The 22,937-nt window shown below is 44.7% G+C and overlaps 1 protein-coding gene across 1 annotated transcript in view; it reads left to right on the forward strand.

The window, feature by feature from the left end:
* The window catches only part of ALKBH7 (alkB homolog 7), a 270,184-nt gene that overhangs the window by 76,869 nt on the left and 170,378 nt on the right, over positions 1-22,937 (forward strand). Inside the window, exon 3 of the mRNA XM_044057081.1 lies at positions 11,961-12,085. Coding sequence (XP_043913016.1) covers positions 11,961-12,085 — 125 coding nt within the window. The remainder of the gene's footprint in view (positions 1-11,960; positions 12,086-22,937) is intronic.

Genomic DNA, 22,937 nt, shown 5'->3' on the forward strand with positions numbered 1-22,937 from the left:
CCAGGTTTCGAGTGCTGCTTTATTGCAGTGTACCTAGGCTTCCTCCAGCAAGATATTCAAGCCAACCATGGCCACTCCGTCTCATCTTCCTCTTGCAGCCCCTTCACTGCTGCTAATCGAACGCTGGTCATCTGGTGCACAGTAAGTACTTTATCAGTCTGTGCCATGAGGCTGCCTTAACTGTCTGCTTAGTGCTTACTGTCATTCTTGTGCTCTAAAGATCCTTGCTTAAAATGCTCCTTTTGTCTTTAGTTTTTCTGTTTTCTGTTTAACACTACTTTAAGTCATTATGCATGTGCCTTATACTGATTTTTTTTACGTCTGATGTTTCTGTCAGTTCACCTTCAGTTCCTGTGCTGACACCTTTTGTTATTTGGCTTCTTTTTCTTCATTAATGAACAGGTTTATGGTAAAACACTGAATCCTTTTTGCTGTTTAACCATGACCAAATTCTTGCTTATATGTTAATTCCCTTTTTCTGGTTTTGATTCTGTACCTCTGTATTGGTATAACTGTCTTGCACCTCCCCTTCCCCTCACACACATGCACATTCTTGTACTGAATTGGCATGTACCTTTTTCTTAAGTCTAAACTGTGTCTGTGAATTCTCACTACACCCAAATTTTCTACAGTGAATTCAAATGTGGAAAATCTTTCTCTTGTATATCACCTTGAGTCAAGTCAGGACTACATCTACAGGAAGAAATGTTTTCCTAAAACTGTTTTGAATTTCTACATGTTTAAGGGGGTATTCCTTTCTGTCGCATTTAGTACATATGGATGTTCTTCGTGTTTCAGTGTTGCAGTCATCACATTTGGGTTATCTGCTTGCAGTAGTCCACAGTCGGCCTGATTATCAAAGTCTTGGGTCCTGCATCAGTTGCTGTCTCATCTTCCATGACGTCAGGTAGCCAGAGGTATAAAGCTTGCAGCAGACATTACATCAGCCTTTCTTGCTGTACAGTGCCCAAAGCAGAAGCAGTTCACAAGTGCCGGTCGGCCGACTCCTGAAGTTTTCGTTTTCGAGTTTCAGAACTGAAGTCTTCAACTAAAGCTAAGTACCCCAATGGGGGAAACTTTTTCTTGCTCTAATCCGATGTCAGTAAAAGTCAATAATTGTATTTCTTGTGGAAAGCAAATACCTCACAAAGATTTTCGTTCGTACTGTATTCCTTGCCTAGGCCCTGACCAAGACGTACCTCGCTGTCGGTTTTGTGCCTTATTTAAGCAGCAAAATCTTTGTCGTTGGTATGTTTACCCTTATAAATATTTTGGTACTCTGTTCAATTATCCAGATATGTCTTTGGTAAGCGATCCGACTACTGACATTCCAAAAAAATGCAAAGATAAAGACAGAGACAGGCCGCCTAGGTCCAAAGCTGCCGACGACGCTTCTCCTAAACCAGTTGCCAGTTCGCCGGTACTCAGTGAGGCGCTTTCGCAGCCCCTGGTACCCGCTATTTTAGATTCACAGGCCTCTACTAAGACCTATTTGGAGTCCGGTATGCCTCGTGATGCATCAACTGTGGAACCTGTGGATGTCTCTACCTTGGATGGGTCCGGAGCCGCTGTGCAGACACCGGCTTCTGAGGGTGTATTCAGGCCTACCGACTTGCATATTAAACCGACGCCATCATCTTCTTCAAAGCCTAAAACTCGAACTATGCCTAGAAAACTGATGCCAAGACAAGCATGGTCAGTCCTCTGTGCCTAAAAAACAAATAAGAATGTCTGAAGACCTTATTACGTTAATCAGGGGAAGCCAACCTTCCCCCTCTAAGAGACCTAGGACTGAATTTGCTTATGATACTTCTGACCAGGATTCTGAAATTTCTGTTTCCTCTGATGACCCGGATTTACCCTTATCTACCTATGAGGATTCTGATGCAGAGGACTCTATTCCCTCTGCTTCCCCCCCAGAGGATTTCTCTTTTGGGGAAACCCTGCCTACTCTTAGGGAGCACTTTCGCTGGGAAAGCCAGGATTACTCTGACTCTAAAAATAGGCTTAGGGATTTCTTACTCCTGCCCCAACACAGGCCTTTAGCTATCCCTCCTGTACAAGACATTGTTGATGATGCCTTTTCGGAATCTACCTTGGCCCCTGACTTTTTACCTCCTGCTCCCAGAAAACCTGATGGACATTACAGGGTTCCTGACTCTCACAAGTTCCTTTTTAAAAATCCTACTGCGGATCCTGAGACCTTTTCACAGGGACCCAAGGGTATTAAGGCTACTACTGCCAAAAATCCTACCCCCTCTGATAGAGACTCCAGGGCGCTGGATAGATGGGGTAAGAAAGTATACACTTCTGCAACTTTGGCCATTAGGGCCTTAAACTGCCAGTTTCAAATATTAAAGTATCAGCAGCATATTGTTGGATTGCTTCAGAAAATGATAATTCGTGACTGTGCTGAAAATAAGGATTTACAGGATCTAATGCATTCTGCTGAACAGGTTGGAAAGCATCCTTTGCAATGTGGTTTTGATTCACTAGAGGCATTTTGCAGGGCTGCTGTCACTGGGTCTGTACTTAGAAGGCATGCTTGGCTTAAGGTGCAGTCTTTGCCAGATCATGTTAAAGCTAAATTGCTGGATGCTCCCTTAAATCAGGACCGCCTGTTTGGCAACAAAGCAGAAGTTGTTCTTAAAAAGATGGAGGAAAAAACTAAATCTATGCAAACTGTTAAATATTTCCTACAAGCACAGCCTCCCAGATTTAGTAGGCACTGGCCCTCTAAGAATTAGTCTTTTTTCCTGCCTCTTCCAGGCCTCCTCAGTCCAAAACCCAGAACCAGCAGAGCACGCAGGTTTCAGTCCCAGGGTACGCACAGGACTAAGCAGTGGGGGGCTCCCACTTCCAAATCAGAGAATAGTAAGACTCCTCCCTATGGTAAACTGTCTCAATGACTTAATTTTAAAACTTCCAAGCTCTTCTCAACTGATTGCTCCTTTAGGGGGAAAAGATTGCTCTGCAAGCAAAAAACTGGGAACTCATTACCCAGGACAAATGGGTTTTAAATATAGTTTCCCAAGGATAGAGATTTCACTTCCACACGTTACCAACCCCAAACGGTTGGCCAGATCTACCCCCAAATCAGTGGGAGGAGGCGCAAAAGCAAGTTCTCTCTCTCTCTCTCTCTTAAGCATAAAGGCTATTCAAACTGTACCAGAAATGGAAAAGGGGCAAGGTTTCTATTCAAGACTGTTCCTGGTACCCAGAAAAGACAACTCATGGCTTCCTATTCTGGGCCTTTCTATCTTAAAAACCTTTTTGGTGATTCCAAATTCAAGATGCTAACTCTTCACCAGGTATTTCTTATGCTAGGCAAAGATGCCTGGTTGGCAACACTGGATTTAAAGGAAGCCTACCTGCACATTCCAATCAGGGAATCTTGTAGAAGATACCTACGCTTCAAAGTGGGCTACATGCACTATCAGTTCTCTGCACTGCCCTTTGGCTTATCTACTGCGCCCAGGGTATTCACAAAGTGCCTAGCTCCGGTCATTGCATTTTGCATGCAAAGAAATATTCAAATATACCCGTACCTGGACAATTGCCTAATTCAGACAGAAAGCCAGAACATGCTTTTGAATCATCTGGCATTTGTACAAAAGGTGCTAACTTGTCTGGGGTACACCATAAATGAAAAGAAATCACATCTGGTACCCTCTCAACAAATTCTATTCCTGGGAGCAAGCTTGAACACAACTTCACAGATTGCTTTCCTCACAACAGAGAAACAAATTAATTTGACAAATTACTTCAGACTAATGGCCACAAAAACCCTGCTATCTGCAAGGCAAATACTGCAGGCCTTGGGATTCATGGCCTCCTGCATTATACTAATTCCATATGCAAGACTACATATGAGGAAACTACAATGGTATCTAAAAAGTCTATGGTGTCAACATTCTCAGGATCTAGAAGCGATGATTCCTATCATACCTTGCCTGTGGTTAGAGTTCTGTGGTGGGCAGAGGCCTGCCACCAAAACAAGGGACTACCATTCACTATACTCCTACTGCCCAAACCCTAACAACAGACGCATCAGACTATGCATGGGGGGCTCATCTGGCAGGGAAGTGCATTCAGGGCAAATGGAACCCAAGTCAAATGCACCTGCATATCAGTCAGAAAGAAATGTTAGCTGTACAGAATGCTCTCACAGCCTTCAAGGACCACATTCTTCCAGGACAATTAATGGTAATGACAGACACCACCACTGTTATGTGGTACATAAACAAGCAGGGGGTACCCATTCTTACCCCCTCTGCAGACTAGCCATGGCTCTGTGGAGTACAGCCTTGGGCTTCCAAGTACGTCTACAGGTGCAATTCATGCCAGGAAAACTAAATACACTGGCAGACGAACTAAGCAGAAGTCTCATGGACCCACACAAGTGGAAACTGAAACCAAAGAGTTTTAACATGTTGATAAACAAATGGGGGACCCCAGATATAGACCAGTTTGCCTCCCACCAGAACTACCAATTGGACAAATTCTGCACAAGGACTCCCCACAAACAAGCTTGGAAAGTGGATGCTCTGTCCTTCAGCTGGAAAAATCTGTCAGTTTATGCCTTTCCTCCTCAGACACTCCTCTCCAAAGTGCTACTAAAGATCAAACAGGACAAACCAAGGATGATACTGATTGCACCAGACTGGCCACGCCAACACTGGTACCCCCTCTTACGCAGTTTGTCACTACTGGCTCCATGGCACCTGCCTCAGACCCCAACCCTGCTGTCACAGCAGGAGAGCCAGATTCTGCACCCTCAGCTTCAAACTCTGAACCTGGCAGCCTGGCGGATTACCTAATCTCTCCGTTACCATCCCTCAGTAAACAAGTGTTGGATGTCATTTTGGAGGCAAGGAGGGCTAGTACTAGAAAATCTTATGCTGAAAAATGGAAAAGATTCTGTGCCTGGAACCAAACTCAAGGGATGGGCACAGCAGCGCCCGATTTACCTCAGATTCTTCAATACTTAACTGAGATGCTTCACAAGGGCCTTTCTTTCTCCTCCATCAAAATTCACGCCTCAGCCGATGTTCTTCGTTTTCCATTGCTGCAGTCCTTACTATTGGGTATAGTCCGCATCCAGTCGGCCCGAATACCAGAGTATAAGGCTGACGTCGGTCAGGGCGCATTAGACTGACGTCAGTACGTCAGGGTACTAATGCGCATGACCGGCGTCATATCCTCAGTCTTTTTTGCCGCGTGGTCCGATGCAGAAGCAGTTTTGCGAGTGCAGGTTGGCGTTCTGAAATATTTCGGAAACGAGTTTCAGACCGAATCAGAGTTGGCTAAGTACCCGTTGAACATTTTGGTTTTTCTTGCCTCACTATTTAACCGGATGTCAGAAAAGTGAATAACTGTATTTCTTGTGGGAAACAAATACCTCATAGGGATTACCATACATTGTGTATACCTTGTTTAGGGCCTGAGCACGACGTTGTTGGTTGCCGCTCTTGTGCTAGGTTTAACAAACGCACTATTAAGAGGAGGTTAGACTGTGCCAGATTAGTGTTTGGGAAGCGTTGCAATTATAAAATGCCGTCGGATGCTCCGACGCCCGCTTCGTCCAAGAAGCGCAAGGACAAAACAGCGAAGCCTAGGGTTGATGAACCGGCAGTCCCGGACGTCGGTTCTTTAGGTGGCTCAGTGGATCCAGAGGTTTTGCCAGGAGTTTCTATGGAATCTCAGGCAGAAACTTTACTGTTACAGGATGTACCCTCTCAGGAGGCAGGCCAGGCTGAGGGGGCTTCTCAGGTAACTATTCTTCCCTCTCTTCCCAAAGTAGTTGGAGCCTCTCCTTCTGTTGCCAAAACTTCTTTTAGAGGTAGGCCAACTTCAGCTTCAGTAGGGGCTTCTCCTAGCCTTTCGGGTTCTGTACCTAAGAAACATATGCTTAAAATGGCAGAAGATTTGATTACTATGATTAGAGGTTCTATGGGCCCTCCTGATAAGAGGCCTAGAGTGGAATCAGAGTTTGACAGTTTTGAACAGGGTTCAGGGGCTTCTGAGTCTTCTGCGGAAGATTTGCAGGAGTATCCTCATTATTCTGATTCTGATGTGGATGATGCCACTCCTTCGGCTTCTCCTCCTGAGGATTTTTCTTTTTCGGAGACTCTGCATTGCCCTTTGGCTTATCTACTGCGCCCAGAGTATTCACAAAGGTTCTGGCTCCAGTGATAGCTTACTTCAGGCTACAAGGACTTCAAATCTATCCTTATTTAGACGACTGCCTGATTCTGGCTCAAGAAAAGGAAGACCTTCTACAGCATCTGGAATATCTTATAGCAGTGCTAAGATGCCTAGGGTATTCTGTGAATGAAATAAAGTCCAGTCTAGTACCCTCTCAAGACATGTGCTTTCTGGGTGTGAGACTGAATACAGCAGCCCAGATGGCCTTTTAACCCCGGACAAACAAAAGAGTCTATCACTTTACTTCCATCAACTATCTCATCAGTCCGTGCTGACTGCAGAGACAGTCCTTCAAGCATTAGGGTTCATGGCATCTTGTATTCTGGTGCTTCCCAATGCCAAACTGCATATGAGGAAGTTACAATGGTATCTCAAAATGTATGGACACAGCACTGCCAGGATTTAGACACTGTCATTCAAATAATACCTTGCCTTCAAAGAGAATTTTTGTGGTGGGCTCAGGAATGTCACCTAAACAAGGGACTCTCTGTGACCCGGCCAGAGGCGAGTCAGATTTTACCGACAGATGCCTCAGACATTGCTTGGGGAGCTCATCTAAATGGAAAGTGGATACAAGACAAGTGGCCTGCCAGACTACAGCATCTACATATCAACATGAAGGAGATGTTAGCAGTCCAGTTCGCTTTGCTGGCTTTCAAGGAGTTTCTTCTTCCAGGGCAGGTGTTGATTCTAACAGACAACACAACTGTCATGTGGTACTTCAACAAACAAGGGGGAACACATTCTTATCCTCTATGCAGGCAAGCGATGATTTTATGGGAGACTGCACGCTTGCACCTAACTCTTCAGGCAAGGTTTCTGCCAGGAGCACAGAACTCCTTAGCAGATGTGTTAAGCAGACAAATCATGGATCCCCACAAGTGGAAACTGGATCTTCATGTATTTCAGAAATTGACAGTGTCATGGGGAACTCCAGACATAGATCTGTTCGCTTCTCCACTAAACCACCAGCTGCCACAGTTTTGCACAAAGGGGTTTCATCACACAGCTTGGAAAGTGGATGCTCTGTCTTTCAGTTGGACAAACCTTCATGTGTATGCCTTTCCACCTCTGCCTCTTCTTCCAAAGGTACTGTTAAAGGTCAGACAGGACAGGCCAAGGATGATTTTGATAGCTCCAGATTGGCCTTGGCAACACTGGTACCCTCTACTACGGAGTCTGGTAAAGAAGCCTCCATGGCCTTAACCTTTGATTCCACATCTGTTATCCCAGCAGGACGGTCATCTGCTCAATGTCAAGCTTCACTCTCTTCATCTGACAGCCTGGCATATTCTGTGTTGAAACACAGCAGGTCTCAACTTCCTCAACAAGTTTTAAATGTGATTAGGGAAGCTAGAAGACCTAGTACAAGGAAAGTGTACGCAGCAAAATGGAAGAGATTTTTATTTTGGAGTAAAGCAAAGAATTTGGAGATTTCTGAGCCTAATTTGAGTATGGCTCTTCAATATCTTACTGAGTTACTGGACAAGGGTCTGTCCTTCTCTTCCATTAAGATTCATGCTGCAGCAATCTCAGCTCACTATGATTGTGACCCACCATTGTTTTCGCATCCTTTCTTCAAGCAGTTTCTTAGAGGGGCAAAAAATATAAGACCCCCACGTAGAGCTCCTACTCCTGCTTGGGATCTCAATTTTGTGTTGGAAAAACTTACTCTACAACCTTTTGAGCCTGCGGCTACTGCTGAGTTGAAATATTTGTCATGGAAGACTGCTTTTTTGTTGGCTATTACTTCTGCAAGAAGGGTGTCTGAGTTGCAGGCCCTTATGGCAGTCGAGCCCTTTATGATTTTCCATAAGGATAGGGTATCATTACGCACTAATCCTTCCTTTATGCCTAAGGTGGTTTCTAGTGTGGCTTTAAACCAAACTATTCATTTGCCTACTTTTTATGCAGACCCCAAAATAAAGGGAAAAGATTTTGCATACTTTAGATGTACACAGGCAATTGCGTTATTACTTAAGCAGGACTAAGGATTTTAGACAGTCTCAGCAGTTGTTTGTTTCTTTTGCTTTGAGTTCGCAGGGCAAGCCTGTGTCAAAACAAACTATTTCTAGGTGGATTGGCTTTTGCATTGCATTTTGTTATTCCCATCATGGCAAGGAGGTTCCAGCTGGGATTAGGCCTCATTCCACTAGGGCTACTGCCACTTCAACAGCATTTCTATGGGGGGTGGCAACTAAGGATATTTTGGAAGCAGCTACTTGGAGTTCAGTGCATACTTTCTCTAAGCATTATCACCTTCCTATCTACTCTAAGTCTAGGGCTGGTTTTGCCACAGCTGTTTTGCAAGGCATGTTGTCAGCTCCTGCTTCTTTATGATTTGCCAGCCTCCCTTACCTCTGCTTTGGGATTCTACCCAATAGTAAGGACTGCAGCAATGGAAACGAAGAACATAGTACAGTTTTGTACCTACCATAAATGTAGATGTTCGAGGATTCCATTGCTGCAGTCCAATTTACCCTCCCTCCTTCCCCTCTGTGTTTAGGGGTGGTTGTGTAGGTGAGTTTACCTGCTTATATTTTTTATATATTGTTCATGTTTTGGTGCAGGTATTTTGGGCCTTGTCTTTTTAGGGTCTTCTGACATCTGGGGCAAGAAAAGACTGAGGATATGACGCCGGTCATGCGCATTAGTACCCTGACGTACTGACGTCAGTCTAATGCGCCCTGACCGACGTCAGCCTTATACTCTGGTATTCGGGCCGACTGGATGCGGACTATACCCAATAGTAAGGACTGCAGCAATGGAATCCTCGAACATCTACATTTATGGTAGGTACAAAACTGTACTTTTCAGCTCATTACAACAGAGAACCACCCCTCTTCTCTCATCCACTGCTCAAGCAGTTCCTCAGAGGAGCCAAAAACTTAAGACCACCCAGGAGAGCCCCAACTCCAGCCTGGGACCTTAACTTTGTATTGGAAAAACTCACTTTTTCTCCTTTTGAGCCAGCTGCAAGTGCAGAGTTAAAATTCCTTTCTTGGAAAACGGCCTTCCTTTTAGCAATTACTTCAGCAAGAAGGGTATCTGAATTACAGGCCCTTATGGCAGTGGAGCCTTTCATCATCTTTCACGCGGACAGGGTGTCCCTTGGGACCAATCCCTCCTTTATGCCCAAGGTGGTATCCAATGTGGCTCTTAATTAGTCCATTCATTTGCCAACCTTCTTCTTTCCTAATCCACAGAACAAAGGGGAACGGATACTGCACTCCTTAGATGTGCACAGACAACTTATATTTTACTTGGACAGGACTAAACCTCAAAGGAGATCTGAACAACTGCTGGAGGCATTTGCTGCAGGGGCAGAGGGGAAGGCTATTTCAAAGCAAACCATTTCTAAATGGATAGGCCATTGCATTCATTTTTGCTATATGCACCATGGAAAACTTCTTCCACAGGGGATTAGACCACATTCAACCAGGGCTGCATCTACCTCTGCAGCCTTTCCCAGAGGTGTCCCTACCAAGGACATCCTAGAAGCTGCTACCTGGAGTTCTGTACATACTTTCATCAAGCATTATTATTTACCGATTTTCTCTAAATCCAGAGCTGGCTTTGCCACTGCAGTCTTGCAGGGCCTTATAGCTGGTCCTAATGCTATCTAAATTCCTCCTCCCATCCTTAGCTTTGGGAATCTACCCAAATGTTCATCGTGCATACAGTTGCAGTCATAACAGATGGGGTTTTCCTGCCGTCAGGCGGGTCCTCGGTTGGCCGAATTCCAAAGTCTATGTCCGGCGTCGGATGTCGTCGCCTCTTCCCTGACATCAGTGCGACAGGGGTATAAAAGAACCAGCCGACGCCATGTGATGACTGCAACAGTGAAACACGAAGAACATAGTACAGTTGTGTACACTTACCATAAATGTAGATGTTCGGGTGTATTTACTGTTGCAGTCCTGGTTACCCTCCTTTCAGCCCCCCTGACTTCTTTTGGCTATACCTCTACTCTCCTTTACTATGCTTAAAAGCTTTTTGGTGTATTTGCTTTTTTGTTGAAGGTATAACCTTGTATATATATATGTGTGTGTGTGTGTGTGTATATATGTATATATATATATATATATATATATATATATATATATATATATATATATATATATATATATATATATTTAGGGGGGCACCTGACATCTGGGGCAAGAAAAACTGATGTAATGGCATCGGCTGCATGCTTTATAACCCCTGACTACCTGACGTCACGGAAGATGAGACAGCAACCGACGCAGGACCCAAGACTTTGATAATCAGGCCGACTGAGGGCTACTGCAAGCAGATAACCCAAATGTGATGACTGCAACAGTGAATACACTTGAACATCTACATTTATGGTTAAGCGTACACAACTGTACTTTCCACTGTTTACTAATTTTAAGCTTGTATACCATTAGACCTTTGGCAAAGATAATCATACTCCCATAGTATTAACAGAGCTTGAACTTCTCTCCCTTCCAGAAATACAGTACATTTCACTAGTTGGGTTGTAAAACATTAACACAATGCTGACTGTTATTCTAGTTGCATTTCATAGGAATAATTTAATTTGCAGCTTACATGTCAGTTTTCACACAACTATTTATTTGTAATGTCAGGACTCGCTAGAGTCTGTCTTGAAATATGGCAACTGAATGGCGGAAAGCTTGAACTTAATGTATACTAAGTTTCAGATGCCATTTCTTAGAGTATTCTGTTTTCTGCAAGTATGGCAATGTTTGAGTGAGTTTGTATATGTAAGTTTGGTGGTGTGGGGAGCTTGCCTCCCTACAAAAAGAAGTTTTAACAAGAAGAATGATTTTCGTGATTCGATCTTCTCCTGTGTGTTTTTTTTTAGCTTGTCGACACTCATTATTTTGAATGCTGACTCAGTAGGCAGCCTTTTCACATTTATAGTACTAACATTCTCCTCACTGTTAGTGGAACAGAAATGCTTGTATAATCCCTCTCCAGCATTTGAAACAAGTTAATCCTGTTTGCTTTCGTTTTACAGAAGATTGATGGTTTCTATTGCAGCTTTAGACAAAGAAGGTAACTCCATTTTAAACAGTGTTCTGCTAAAGTTACTAACTTGTCACAGTACTTTGGATCATTTTGTATTACATTACCCACTCTCTGAAAGTTCTAGGCACTGCACTTTTAAAATGTCTGCTGCCAGCATTTAAAACTTTTTTCAGTTTAGTGTTGCTGTCAGGTCCTACCGTGCGTTTAAAATATGTTTTAAATCATGCATCTGAGCTCTTACCAATTGTAAAATGCTGTTGCGTGCAGTTAAGTTATCCCAGCCCTATCAGACATTTCCTTTTTAAGTTTCCCATTTTCAGTTTAATCAGTCCCTTCTGTGTTCATGTAGGTTTTTATTGCTTCCCTGTCTGATCCCCAGAGGTTTTCTCCTCTGTCACTGTTGTTTTTGTGTTGTCTTTCGGCTTTTCCCGGTTATGGGTCGCCATAGCGGAACTCCGGTCCGCTAATGATTGGTAGTTGATTTTTATGTGCCGAGTTACCAGCCCTGACGCACAACCTTCAACGAAGGTACGCCCATTCACGCATGTCTCCACGCATAAGACGCTCTAGCTGAGAATCGAACTGGACAGCGTCTTATTGTGAGGCGACAACGCTACCACAGCACCACCACCGCACTGTTAATTGTGTAAATGTTTTTGAAATAAGGTAATCTCTATCCAAGTGTTAACATTAGCAGTACAAGTGTAACATTAATATGTTTTTATTCTTTCTAGTTCTGTGGAAGTACAATTTCTGGGCTGTGTCTGCTTTCATCCAGTGTGATGCGCTTGGTTAGTGAGAACAACAAGGCTGATTGGGCTGATCTGTTGTTGCAGCAAAGGTCGCTCTACATTTTACGGTAAGAGACTGAGACATCATCTCTACTTGTTATTGTTCAGGAATTGTGTATATAAGTAAGTGCCCACAAAGTATGCATCACCTTGCATAATTAATACAACGGTTAACAACCCAAAGTATTTACTGGAGGTACCATGCATTAAATGTGGTATATTCTTAATATTTATGTTAATGTGCTTATGCCTAAGCATTAGCACAGTTTAAAACATCCATAAGTCTGTCCACAGATTTCCACTAAAAGCAGCTGTAGTTAGACCAGAAATTCTGTGTTTCTCTGTTATACATTGCAGATGGGCTCACAGGACATTTACATTTGTTATTAGAACACAGCTATCATCGTCATCACCGCCTTTTGTTTTCTCATTTTCTGCATGGGGTTGGGCTCTTGTCTCAGCTGTCCTCTCTCTTTTCAGTGCCGCAGTCTTGCCTTCTTTGACATTCATGCCGGACTGTCGCAGGTCTTCTCTCACACAGTCCATCCACCTCTGCTGGATGCCATAATATCATCTAGCCTTCTTCCTGTCTGTCTGAAATTAACTTCACCAGATTCTTCTGCTTTTCTGCACGTTTGCCTGAACCACCGTAATCTGTTTTATTTGAACATTTCTGCAATTAGAGCTACTTTCACTTCTGCTCTTACCTCCTCTTTTCTTAGCCTGTCCTACAGTGGGCATCCTACCACCTGTCTCAGGCACTTCATCTCCATCACCTGTAGTTTTCTCAACTGCCCTGCCTTCACTGCCCAGGTTTCTGTACCATACAGTAGTACAGGTCACACTGTTTTGTACATCTTACTTTGCAGCTTCTTTGACATTTGTCTGTCATAACTGCATGTGACACTCTTGGCTACAATCCACTGATTCTAGCTTTGTTCTCCTCATTCAGACTTCCCATCTCCTCAACCATGCTTCCCAGATACTTGATTTTGTTAACCTGTTCCACAGTTTTCCCTTCTTTCTCAGATGTTCATCGTGTTACACTGCTGCAGTCATTACACTTGGGTTATCCTGCTGTCAGGTGGTTCCCCAGTCAGCCTGAGTTCCAAAGTCTTGGTCTGGCATCGGTTGCTGTCGCCTCCTCCCTGACGTCAGTGCGACAGGGGTATATAAGATGCAGCCGATGCCATTTTCTTCAGTCTTTCTTGCTGCGCGGTGCCTGAAGCAAAAGCAGTTCGCAAGTGCCGGTCAGCAGTCTCCTGAGATTTTCATTCCGAATCCAGAACCGAAGTCTTCTACAAATCTAAGTACCCCGTTGGGGAAACTTTTTCTTACCTTGGACCGATGTCAGTAAAAGTTAATAACTGTATTTCTTGTGGGAAGCAAATACCTCATAAGGATTTCCATTCCTATTGTATCCCATGCCTAGGGCCCTGACCACGACGCCACTGGTTGTCTGTTTTGTGCTAGGTTTAACAAGCACACTATTAAACGTCGGTTTGATTTTGCCCGGCATTATTTTGGTAGAAAATTCAATTATACCATGCCATCGGAACTTCCGACAACAAGAATACACAAAAAGCGCAAAGACAAGGATAGGCATCCGAGGCCCAAATCTGACGACGAAGCGTCTTCTAGGCCAGTCGCCGGTTCTCCCGTTTTCAGCGAGGTGCCTTCGCAGCCCCTGACGACCGCTTCTGTAGAACCACAAGCCGCCTCTGACTCCCACGTGGAGATGGCTAGGCCTTCGGACGCACAAGTTCTTCAGCCTACCGAGACAAAACCTTTCAGAGGGATCCGGAGTAGCTGAGCAACCCACAGCTACAGAGGGTGTCTTCAGACCTGCTCAGTTAAGCATTAAACCCTCAGCTAAGTCTAAGCCTCCTTTAAAGTCAAAGAAACAAATACAGCATTCTCCAGGACAGGCCTCCATGCCTAAGAAACAAATGCTCAAAATGGCCGAAGACCTAATCACTCTGATCAGGGGGTCCCATCCCCCTCCACAGGATGCAGACTATGACTCATCCGACCAGGTGTCCATCTCTTCTGATTCATCGTCAGACCTAGGATACTCTTTACCCCCTTATGAGGATTCTGATGCTGAGGAATCTGTTCCATCAGCCTCACCGCCTGAGGACTACTCCTTTGGGGAAACCCTATATACCATGAGGGAGCATTTCCACTGGGAAGGCCAGGATTATTCAGAATCCAAGAAAAGGCTCAGAGACTTCCTTTTATTACCTCAACACAGACCCCTTGCTATTCCGCCAGTGTTAGAGATATTGTGGATGATGTGTATACTGAAGCCATCTTAAATCCTGATTCCTTACCTCCAGCTCCTGTTAAACCTGACAGATACTACAGAGTCCCTGACTCTCATAAATTTCTGTATAAAAGCCCTGTAGCTGACCCTGAAACTATTTCTCAGGGACCCAAAGGAGTTAAGGCCTCATCAGCCAAGAATCCAGTTCCCTCTGACAGAGATTCCAGAGCATTAGACAGATGGGGAAATAAAGTATATACGTCTGCAACTTTAGCAATGAGAGGCTTAAATTGCCAGTTTCACATGCTAAAATATCAGCAATTTTTATTCTCAGTTAAAACAAAAAGTGCTTCCAGAATCAGATCCTCCTAATTTTAAAGAAATGCAGGATTTATTGCATGCAGCTGAACAAGTGGGAAAGCATACTTTGCAATGTGGTTTTGATTCTCTAGAGGCCTCCTGCAGACCAGCAGTTACAGGCTCTGTCATTAGAAGATATGCTTGGTTAAAAGAACTTACCTTACCAGATCATGTTAAAGCAAAATTATTGGATGCACCTTTGGAGCAGGATGTGTTATTTGGAGTTAAGGCAGAAGAGGTACTAAAGAAAACGGAGGATAAGGCAAAATCTATGCAAACAGTGAAGGATTTCTTACAGGTTCAGCCTCCTAGATTTAGCAGAAACTGGCCAACTAAGAATTGGTCCTTTCCAATTACAGACAGACCTCAAAGGGGAAGATACAGATGTCCAAGAGGTAGAGGTCAAACACAAGGTACTTACATGCCTCGACAATGGGTTGCATCAGGCCAGAAAGAAGGGGGAGACAGGCCCCAACCATATAAAAAACAGCTCCAATGACTTCCCACTACAGCTGCCAAACAAATCCTTCCCCCTTGGGAGGAAAACTGGCACTCTTCTACCACAATTGGCAAATGATCACCAAAGACAAATGGGTTCTCAACATTGTATTTCAAGGTTACAGGATCCACTTTCACACTCTGCCAAGGTTAAAAGGAATGCCAAATCTGCCACCAAATCAATGGGCAGAGGCTCAAAAACAAATTACAGCACTCATGGATATGAGAGCTATTCAAACGGTACCATCACAGGAGCAAGGACAAGGATTTTACTCAAGACTCTTTCTGGTACCCAGAAAGGACAAAGCCTGGAGGCCCATTCTGGATCTTTCATCTCTAAACACTTACCTGGATGTTCCGAAATTCAAAATGTTGACATTACAGCAGCTTCTTCCCATGCTGGGCAAGAAAGCTTGGCTCGTGACTTTGGACCTCAAAGAGGCTTACCTGCATGTCCCTATCAGACAAAACTGCAGAAGATACCTCATAGCGGATTCAATGCACTACCAATTCTCTGCACTGCCCTTTGGCTTATCTACTACGCCCAGGGTCATCACAAAGTGCCTGGCACCAGTAATTGCATTTTGCAGACAGAAAGGAATTCAAATTTATCCGTACCTAGACGACTGCCTGATTCAAGCAGAGAGCAAGGACATTCTTCTAAAGCATCTGGCGTTTGTAAAAAAAAGTTATTAAGTGGCCTGGGGTACACAGTAAACGAAAAGAAATCAAAATTAGTGCCCTCACAAGAGGTTATATTCCTGGGTGCCAGCTTGAATACAATGGCCCAGATGGCTTATCTCACGCCAGACAAACAAGGACAACTGACTCAATACTTTCAATTGATGGCAACAAAGACCCAACTCCCTGCAAGAAAAATTCTGCAGGCCTTGGGTTACATGGCATCTTGCATACTACTAATTCCATATGCCAGACTGCATATGAGGAAACTTCAGTGGTACCTAAAGAATGTATGGTCGCAACACTGTCAAAGTTTGGAAACAGTTATACCACTCATCCCTTGCCTTCAACAGGAGTTTCAATGGTGGGCTCAAGCTTGTCACCTCAACAAGGGACAGACTTTTACACAACCCACAGCCAGGCAAACACTGACAACAGATGCATCGGATTACGCCTGGGGAGCACACATGGCAGGCAAATGTATTCAGGGCACGTGGCCCGCAGAACAAAGGCATCTTCACATCAATCAAAAAGAGATGCTAGCTGTACAAAATGCGCTTACAGCTTTCAAGGACCTGCTACATCCAGGACAACTACTACTAAAGACGGACAACACCACAGTTATGTGGTACATAAACAAGCAAGGGGGCACTCACTCCTACCCCCTATGCAGACAAGCTATGACCTTGTGGAACACAGCTATAAACCTTCAAGTTCATCTGCAAGCACAATTCCTGCCAGGAGACAAAAACACACTGGCAGACGACTTAAGTAGAAACGTCATGGATCTCCATGAATGGGAGTTGAATCCACAAATATTCAGAATGATAACACAGAAATGGTGGAGCTCGGACACAGATCTGTTTGCATCCCCAATAAACTGCCAGCTACAAAAATTCTGCACAAGGAGTTACCATCCACAAGCATGGAAAGTGGATGCCCTCTCATTCAGCTGGGAGAACCTACAAGTATACACTTTCCCACCACTACCTCTCCTGCCAAAGGTACTCAAAAGCTAGGCAGGAAGAGCCAAAGATGATCCTGATTGCACCAGACTGGCCACGCCAGCACTGGTACCCAATCTTAAGGAGCTTAGCACAAGAACCACCCTGGATTTTGCCTCAAATCCCACATCTGCTGACTCAGCACAACAAACAAATACTACACAGCCAGCTAAAGACCTTAAACCTAGCTGCATGGAAGATTCCTTAGTCAAGCAAGTGATGCCTCTCTCCAAAACTGTTATGGATGTCATTCTGGAGGCCAGAAGGCCTAGTACCAGGAAAGCTTGTTCGGATAAATGGAAGAGATTATGTGCCTGAAACCAAGCTCACAGCCTTGACCCTCTTGTCCCAAACATTCCTCAGATACTACAATACTTAACTGAGATGCTGGACAAAGGACTCTCCTTCTCATCCATCAAGATCCACGCCTCTGCCATCTCTGCTCATTACAACACGGATCCACCAATTTTCTCTAATCCTCTGTTAAAACAGTACCTCAGAGGGGCTAAAAACATAAGACCACCCAGTAGAGCACCTACTCCAACTTGGGACCTCAACTTTGATGTCCTTCAAGGATGCATCTGCAGTCATAACATATGGGTTGTCCTGCCTCAGGCAGCCCTGCGGTCGGCCGGATTCCAAAGTCTGGGTCTGGCCTCGGCTGATGTCGCACTTTCCCCGACGTCAGAGCTTCTGGGGTATAAAGGCATCAGCCGACGCCATTTTCCTCAGTCTTTCTTGCCGCGCGGTGCCCGAAGCAGAAGCTGTTCGCAAGTGCCGGTCGGTCAGATCCAGAGATTTCAGCTACCGAAGACTTCTAAAAAAGCTAAGTACCCCGTTGGGGACTCTTTCTTGCCTCAGCCGATGTCAGACAAAGTAAATAATTGTTTAACTTGTGGGAAACAAATACCTCATAAGGATTTCCATTCTTACTGCCTTCCTTGCTTAGGCCCAGACCACGACGTATCAGCTTGTTTAGCCTGTGCCTCCTTCAACAGACGGACTCTTAGACGTCGGTCGGAGTTTGCAGAAGAGTTTTTTGGATCCGCTTTTGCATATAAAATGCCGTCGGAGACTCCGACTACACATTTAGCCAAAAAATGCAAGGAAAAGGACCGACACTCGCGGCCCGCGGTTTCGGCTGAAACCACGGTTAGGCCTACCGCGAGTGTCTCTTGTTTCGGCTGAAACCGAGTCCTCGGTTCTTTCTTCTGCCGAAATCATACCTCCGACAACCGAGGCCAGAGAGGCCCCGGCTGAGTCGGCTACAGAAATCCCTACCGAAGAAGCAAGTGCACAAGAATTGTCCGACACCATTCCATTGGACATTTCTACTCCTGCACGTGGGGCAGCTAGGCCCCCTGCTTCTATGTCTATTAAGGCCTTCTCCAGGGCTAAAGCAGCTAAAATGTCAAAGGCTTTACCTGCAAAAGCTACTTCTCAGAGACCTTCCTCAAGTTCTCAGATTCTCAGCCTTGCTGAGGACCTGATATCCATGATTAGGGGTTCCCAACCTCACCCAGACAGGGCCTCTCAACCACCTCCTGACAAAAGGCCTAGGACTGAACCACCTGAGCCTCTCTCCTCTGATACTCCTCGGATGGATCTGATTTATCAGACCATCAGGAAGGGCCATACTCACCTTATGAGGATTCAGATGCAGAAGACTGTATTCCTTCTGCCTCCCCTCCAGAAGAATTTTCCTTTGGGGAGACTTTACACTCAGAGGGAACGCTTTCAATGGCAGGGTCAGGATTTCTCTGATTCTAGAAAAAGACTAAGGACCTTTTTACACTTGCCACAACATAGGCCTTTAGCCATACTACCTGTGCTAACAGTAGTTGATGATGCATATAATGATGTCAGTTCTGCCCCCGATTCTCTTCCTCCGGCCCCTGCCAAACCTGATAGATGTTACAGGGTCCCGGATTCTCACTTTCATTTGTATAAAGCCCATGCTGCAGACCCAGAAACTATTTCTCAGGGCCCAAAAGGTGTTGCAGCTGCCACTGCCAAAAACCCCCTTCCCTCTGAAAGGGAGTCAAGAGCATTAGAGAGATGGGGAAAAAAGGTTTACACATCTGCTACTCTTTCTGACAGGGCTTTAAACTGTCAATTCCATATGATACAGTACCAGGAATATTTGTTAGATCAGCTGAATAAAAAGCTTTCTTCTCCTGAACCTTTAGACCGTAAGTCCCTTCAGGATTTGGTACACAACTCTCAGCAGGTCAGTAATCATTTCTTAAAATGTGGCTATGATGCACTGGAGGCTTCATTTAGGTCAGCTATGACTGGAGCAGTAATTCGAAGGCATGCCTGGCTAAAAGAGCAATCCTTGCCAGACCATGTCAAGGCAAAACTCCTAGATGCTCCAATGGAGAGACAAAGTTTATTTCGCTCCCCTGCACAGGAGATTCTAAAGAAAGTGGAAGAAAAAGCAAAATCTGTGCAAACAGTAAAGGATTTTCTGCAGGTCCAACCTCCGAGGTTCAGCAGAAACTGGCCTTCAAAGAATTGGTCCTTTCCAGACACCTCCAGAGCACAGATGGGCAGGAATAGACGCCCAAGAGGCAGAGGTCAATCAAAGGGTGCCTACAGGGGTCGTCAGTGGCAACCTGCCAACCAGAGGGGTACTGCCACAGCTACAACTACAACCACTTCCACAGGACAGACACAATGACTTGGCTCTGATTCCGCCTACCAGGGAACAAATGGAAGCACCCTTGGGCGGAAAGTTGGCTTTATTCTCGAGAAATTGGCATTGCATTACAAAAGACAGATGGACATTGCAAACAATAGACAAAGGATACAGGTTTCACTTCCACACTTTACCAAAAAAGAGCGGAATGCCAAAACCTTCCACCAAACCAGAAGCCAGAGGCTCTAAGGCAAATCAACAGTTTACTTAAGATGAAAGCAATAGAAAAGGTACCACCTATGGAACAAGGTCAAGGATTTTACTCCAGACTGTTCCTTGTGCCAAGAAAAGAAACCCAATGGAGGCCTATTCTCGACTTGTCCGCACTAAACACATATCTCATTGTGCCAAAATTCAAAATGCTGACCCTACAGCAACTTCTTCCCATGTTGGGCAAGGAGTCTTGGCTGGTGACTTTAGATCTCAAGGAGGCATACCTGCACGTCCCTATACGACCAGATTGCAGAAGACACCTCAGATTTCTTGCAGGATCAGAGCATTATCAATTCTCAGCATTGCCCTTTGGCTTATCTACTGCGCCCAGAGTATTCACGAAATGCCTGGCATCAGTAATTGCACATTGCAGGCTTCAGGGAATACAAATCTACCCATACCTGGACGACTGCCTAATAAAAGCGGACAACAAGACAAAACTAATAAAGGATTTGGCCTATGTCATACACCTGTTACAGGCCTTGGGATACACAGTCAACATCCAGAAGTCAAGACTAGTGCCATCCCAAAGGATAACATTTTTGGGTGCAGATCTGGACACAATAACTCAGATGGCTTTTTTCACAGAAGAAAAACAAGAGCAACTACCAGTCTACTTCATGGCTTTGACAAGACAAACTCAGCTTACTGCAAGGAAAGTCCTGCAGGCCCTGGGTTACATGGCATCGTGCATAATCTTGATCCCACATGCCAGGCTGCATATGAGGAAATTACAATGGTACCTAAGGAATGTATGGTCTCAACACAGACACAGTCTAGAAACCATGATACCAATCATTCCATGCCTGAAAAAGGAATTCCTGTGGTGGGCTCAGGCCTGCTAGACCAGCAGAGGGTTGCCTTTCAACAAACCACAACCAAGGCAAACCATCACCATGGACGCCTCAGACCTAGGATGGGGAGCACACATGGAAGACAAGTGTATCCAAGGCCTATGGTCTCAAGACCAGCTGAATTTGCACATAAACCTAAAGGAGATGCTGGCAGTGAAGCATGCAATAGAGGCATTCAAATCATTCCTCCAGCAAGGACATCTGCTGATAAGGACAGACAATACCACAGTCATGTGGTACATAAACAACCAGGGAGGCATGCATTCCTACCCTCTATGCCGGATGGCAATGGATCTGTGGAACCTAGGCCTGAATCTCGGCATCCAACTGCAGGCCATATTTGTACCAGGAAAAGAGAATTCACTAGCAGACAGCTTAAGCAGAACTACCACGGATGCTCACGAATGGATGCTGCATCCACACATCTTCAAAATCATAACAAGCAAATGGGGAATGCCAGAGATAGACCTGTTCGCCTCCCTGCTCAACCACCAACTGAACAAATTCTGCTCGAGTTTACCACCCGCAAGCCTGGAGGGTGGACTCCCTCTCTTTCAGCTGGAAGGCCCTAACAGTGTATGCTTTTCCACCTCTCCCATTGATGTACAAAGTTCTACTGAAGATCAGGGAGGAACAGCCAAAGGTGAATTCTGATAGCTCCAGACTGGCCAAGGCAGCATTGGTATCAGCTACTGAGAAGCATGTCTCGGACGAACCCATGGCCTCTACCCCTATGGCCTTTACTTCTAACGCAGAACAACTACAAGATCCTGCATCCAAACTTGAAAACACTGCAGCTAACTGCCTGGAAAATTGCTTAAAACAAAACAAAACTGTTTTATCTCAGAGGGTCAAGGACATTATCCTGGAGGCTTGCAGACCCTCCACAAGAAAAACATACTCAGCAAAATGGAAAAGATTCCTCATTTGGAGTGCATCAAAGGGTACAAATGTCACACTGGCAAACCTAGCACACATTGTTCCACAATGGCCTGTCCTATTCTTCCATTAAGATTCATGCTTCAGCAATTTCAGCAGAGTACAACATGGATCCTCCTATCTTCTCTCACCCTCTCCTCAGACAATTTTTAAGAGGGATCAAAAATGTAAAACCTCCAAGGAATCCTCCTCTGCCTGCATGGGATCTCAACTTTGTGCTGGAAAAATTAACACTACCCCCTTTTGAACCAGCAGCATCAGCAGACTTACAGTTCTTATCTTGGAAAACTGCTTTCCTTCTAGCAATCACTTCAGCAAGAAGAGTATCCGAGTTACAGGCACTAATGGCAGTGCAGCCTTTCCTTATTTTTCACCAGGATAGAGTGTCTCTGAGAACCAATCCTACTTTTATGCCAAAGGTGGTATTTAGGGTATCCTTGAACCAGGCTATTCATTTGCCTACGTTCTTTCCTAACCCACAGAACAGGGGGGGGGGAAACTACTGCACACCCTGGATGTACACAGACAACTACACTACTATCTGGACAGAACTAAAACCAGCAGAAAAACTGACCAGCTTTTTGTAGCATATGCAACTGGAGTGCAAGGAAAAGCAATATCCAAACAGACAATTTCAAAATGGATAGGAAATTGCATTTGATTCTGCTACTCTTTTCATGGAAAGACAACTCCTGAAAATATCAGGCCTCACTCCACAAGAGCCACGGCCACCACTACAGCTTTCCTACGAGGGGTGGCTACCAAGGACATTTTAGAAGCTGCTACTTGGAGCTCCGTGCATACATTTGCCAAGCATTACAATCTACCTTTATACTCCAGATCCCGAGCAGGTTTTGCAACTGCAGTTTTACAGGGGATCTTAACTACACCATCATTATCTTAGTACCTCCTCCCCCAGTTTGGCTATGGTATTCTATCCATATGTTATGACTGCAGATGCATCCTTGAAGGACATAGTACAGTTTTGTACCTACCATAAATGTAGATGTCCGATAGGTATGCATCTGCAGTCAGGATTACCCACCCTCCTTCTCCTCTGTGGTATTCCTAGGGTGCTTACCCCTCTTTTAGCTAGCTGGGGGAATCTATTATGGTGTATTTGTTTGTATGTATATATGTATGTATATATATATATATATATATATATATATATATATATATATATTTTGGTTGCTACTGTTTGGAATTTTCAACATTTAACCAAATTTAGCCTTCCTAGAGGGCACCTGGCATCTGGGGCAAGAAACACTGAGGAAAATGGCGTCGACTGATGCCTTTATACCCCAGAAGCTCTGACGTCGGGGAAAGTGCGACATCAGCCGAGGCCAGACCCAGACTTTGGAATCCGGCCGACCGCAGGGCTGCCTGAGGCAGGACAACCCA

This window comes from Protopterus annectens, chromosome 15.part0 (genome assembly GCF_019279795.1).
Source record: "Protopterus annectens isolate FY-2018-M chromosome 15.part0, PAN1.0, whole genome shotgun sequence".
Taxonomy (NCBI): Eukaryota; Metazoa; Chordata; order Ceratodontiformes; family Protopteridae; genus Protopterus; species Protopterus annectens.